Source organism: Citrus sinensis, chromosome 2 (assembly GCF_022201045.2).
Source record: "Citrus sinensis cultivar Valencia sweet orange chromosome 2, DVS_A1.0, whole genome shotgun sequence".
NCBI lineage: Eukaryota > Viridiplantae > Streptophyta > Magnoliopsida > Sapindales > Rutaceae > Citrus > Citrus sinensis.
Genome location: NC_068557.1, coordinates 2,004,268 through 2,007,350, shown reverse-complemented (window position 1 = coordinate 2,007,350; position 3,083 = coordinate 2,004,268). Strand labels below are relative to the sequence as shown.

The 3,083-nt window shown below is 34.6% G+C and overlaps 1 protein-coding gene across 1 annotated transcript; it reads left to right on the top strand.

The window, feature by feature from the left end:
• Positions 1–292: 292 nt before the first annotated feature.
• LOC107174686 (MDIS1-interacting receptor like kinase 2-like) lies at positions 293–2,470 on the top strand. The gene has a single exon (XM_052434496.1). It carries the CDS (start codon positions 293–295, stop codon positions 2,468–2,470), a length of 2,178 nt encoding a protein of 725 aa, XP_052290456.1.
• The last annotated feature ends 613 nt before the right edge of the window (positions 2,471–3,083 follow it).

The following is a 3,083-nucleotide window of genomic DNA, read 5'->3' as shown; positions in this document are numbered from 1 at the left end:
AAATATTCATTTTTATTCTGAACATTTAAAATTATTTTTGACTGATCATCTAAATTTAAGTATAAAGAAAAAATAAGGGTTAGAAATTAATATAAATTTTATATTCTTATCTTATTAAAAAACGAAAGATTTGAGGTGCCAACCTTCAATGCTTTTTCCTTGGAAGTCATGGGACCTGCTGAGAAATTTACAATTGACTAGCCAGGAGACTTTCACTTTACAAGAAAGTCTTGTCTATATGTATGTATGAACTTCTGGCCTATGGTATGCAAAACACATTTCCACAAAAACAATGGGAATATCAATCTTGAACATACTAATCCTTTCTCTTCTGTTAAATCTTTCCCATAGCATTTCTTCTGATTCTACTAAAGAAGCATTAGCTCTTCTCAAATGGAAAAGAAGCCTTCAAAACCAAAACAGCTCTTTGTTGACGTCATGGACACTTTATCCTGCTAATGCAACCAATGTTCCTTCCTACTCAAAAGCCAAACTTAGCCCTTGTGCTTGGGTTGGAATTTCTTGCAACCAAGCTGAAAGAGTCATCAGCATTAACCTCAGCTCTATGGGTTTAAATGGTACGCTTCAAGAATTTGCATTCTCGTCCTTTCCTCATCTTGTGCGTCTTAACCTTAGCTTTAATATAGTCTTTGGTACCATCCCCCCTCAAGTCGGTAACCTCTCCGAGCTTCAGTATCTTGATCTAGGTAGTAATCAATTAACTGGGGTAATACCACAAGAAATTGGTCATCTAAATCAGTTGAGGAGCCTTTACTTTGATGTGAATCAGTTGCATGGCTCAATTCCACCAGAAATAGGTCAGTTAAATCTTATTAATGAGCTTGCCTTGTGTCATAACAATTTACATGGTCCTATTCCTCCTTCTCTAGGTAACTTAAGCAACTTGGCTAATTTTTATCTTAATAATAATTCACTTTTTGACTCCATTCCTTTAGTTTTGGGAAATTTAAAATCTCTTTCCACTTTGGACTTGAGCAAAAATCAGCTCAGTGGCTTAATCCCATTTTCTTTAGGCAACTTAAGCAACTTGGGTATATTGTATCTTTATTCGAATTCACTTTCTGGTCATATTCCTTCGGTTATAGGAAATTTGAAGTCTCTTCTCCAACTAGACTTGAGTGAAAATCAGCTTAGTGGTTCAATCCCTCTTTCTTTGGGTAATTTAAGCAGCTTGACTGTGATGTCTCTTTTTAGTAATTCACTTTCTGGTTTCATACCTCCCATTCTAGGAAATTTGAAGTCTCTTTCGGCACTAGGTTTGCACATAAATCAACTCAATGGTGTGATTCCTGCTTCAATTGGTAATCTTAGCAGTCTAAGACTTTTATATCTTTACAACAATGGGCTCTATGGTTTTGTTCCTGAAGAAATAGGATATTTGAAGTCTATTTTTGAATTAGATCTCTGCACAAATCGTCTTAGCGGGGCCATTCCTCATTCAATTAGCAATCTCACTGAGTTGGTTTTGGTAAACATATGTGAGAACCATTTTTTTGGTCCAATCCCTAAAAGTTTGAGAAATTTAACAAGCCTAGAAAGAGTTCGTTTTAACCAAAACAATCTCTCTGGAAAGGTGTATGAAGCTTTTGGTTATCATCCAAACCTAACTTTTTTAGATTTCAGCCAAAATAATTTTTACGGTGAAATCTCATTTAATTGGAGAAACTTTCCAAAATTATGCACTTTCAATGCTTCTATGAATAATATTTATGGGAGCATACCAACTGAGATTGGAGACTTATCCAAATTACAAGTTCTTGACCTTTCTTCAAATCACATTGTTGGTGAAATTCCGGTGCAATTAGGGAAGTTATTTTCTCTAACTAAACTAATTCTGAATTCTAATCAACTTTCCGGAGGCATTCCTCTTGAACTTGGCTCACTAACTGAACTTCAATACATCGACTTGTCTGCAAACAAACTGAGGAGTTGGATTCCAAAAAGTATAGCCAACTTGTTGAAGCTGTACTACTTGAATCTGAGCAATAATCAGTTTAGTCAGAAAATTCCAATTGAAGTGGAAAAGTTGATTCATCTTTCAGAGTTAGATTTGAGTTACAACTTTCTTGACGAAGAGATGCCGTTCCAAATATGCAATATGAAAAGCTTGGAGAAGTTAAATTTGTGTCATAATAATCTCTCTGGGTTCATTCCAAGATGCTTTGAGGGAATGCATAACTTGTCACACATTGACATATCCTATAATGAGTTACAAGGACCAATTCCTAATAGCACAGTATTCAAAGATGCTCACGTGGAAGGGAACAAAGGATTGTGTGGCAACGTTAATGGGTTTCCATCTTGCAAAGCATTCACGACATGCAAACAAGCTTCAAGAAAGAAATGGGTTGTTATTATGTTCTCTAGTCTAATGATGGTTATTCTTTTAATCTGTCTGATTGGTTTCAAGGTTCTTTTCCAACAAAGGAAGGACTCAGCAAAACAATAGAGGAGCTTTGTAAATTGGAAACCCTCTAAAATTGCTTTCAATGTTAACCTTTGACCAGAATGAAGCTATAGTTGCTCAACATTAAGAAGTTGTCCTCTTCTTCTTAGATTTCCTTGTTGCTCTGTTTTTCAACCATGCCTTGTTTGAAGAGAAAAACAATAATGTTATAATTTTTTTAGAGTCGAATTTTCTCTATAATATTGGATATTAGAACTACTGCGATTATTGATTAAGAACCCAAAAATTTTACCTAAGAATGATGAAAACTCCTTTTTCCTGGCGAAAACAATGATATTGAATCCAAGCACAGATATTATTAAGTTAATCAACTATAAATTTTGATCTGTAGATTGTCGACATTGAGACGAATCACCATTTCCCTGCCTTTTATGTATCATTTAATCTCACTGAAAAATCAGCAAACACTATTAGAACATAAATTATTCATCAAACCCAGGCTTTAAAATGGCCTACATAACATCAGTAGTTAATTCTATTTTTTCCACATCCTATCAAAAGAAAAATGCTTTGAATCGACAACTTGATAAAATCAAAACTTAAAGAGCTAGGGTGATTTAAGCTATTAACTTCCAGGCCTTCTCAATCGAAGATG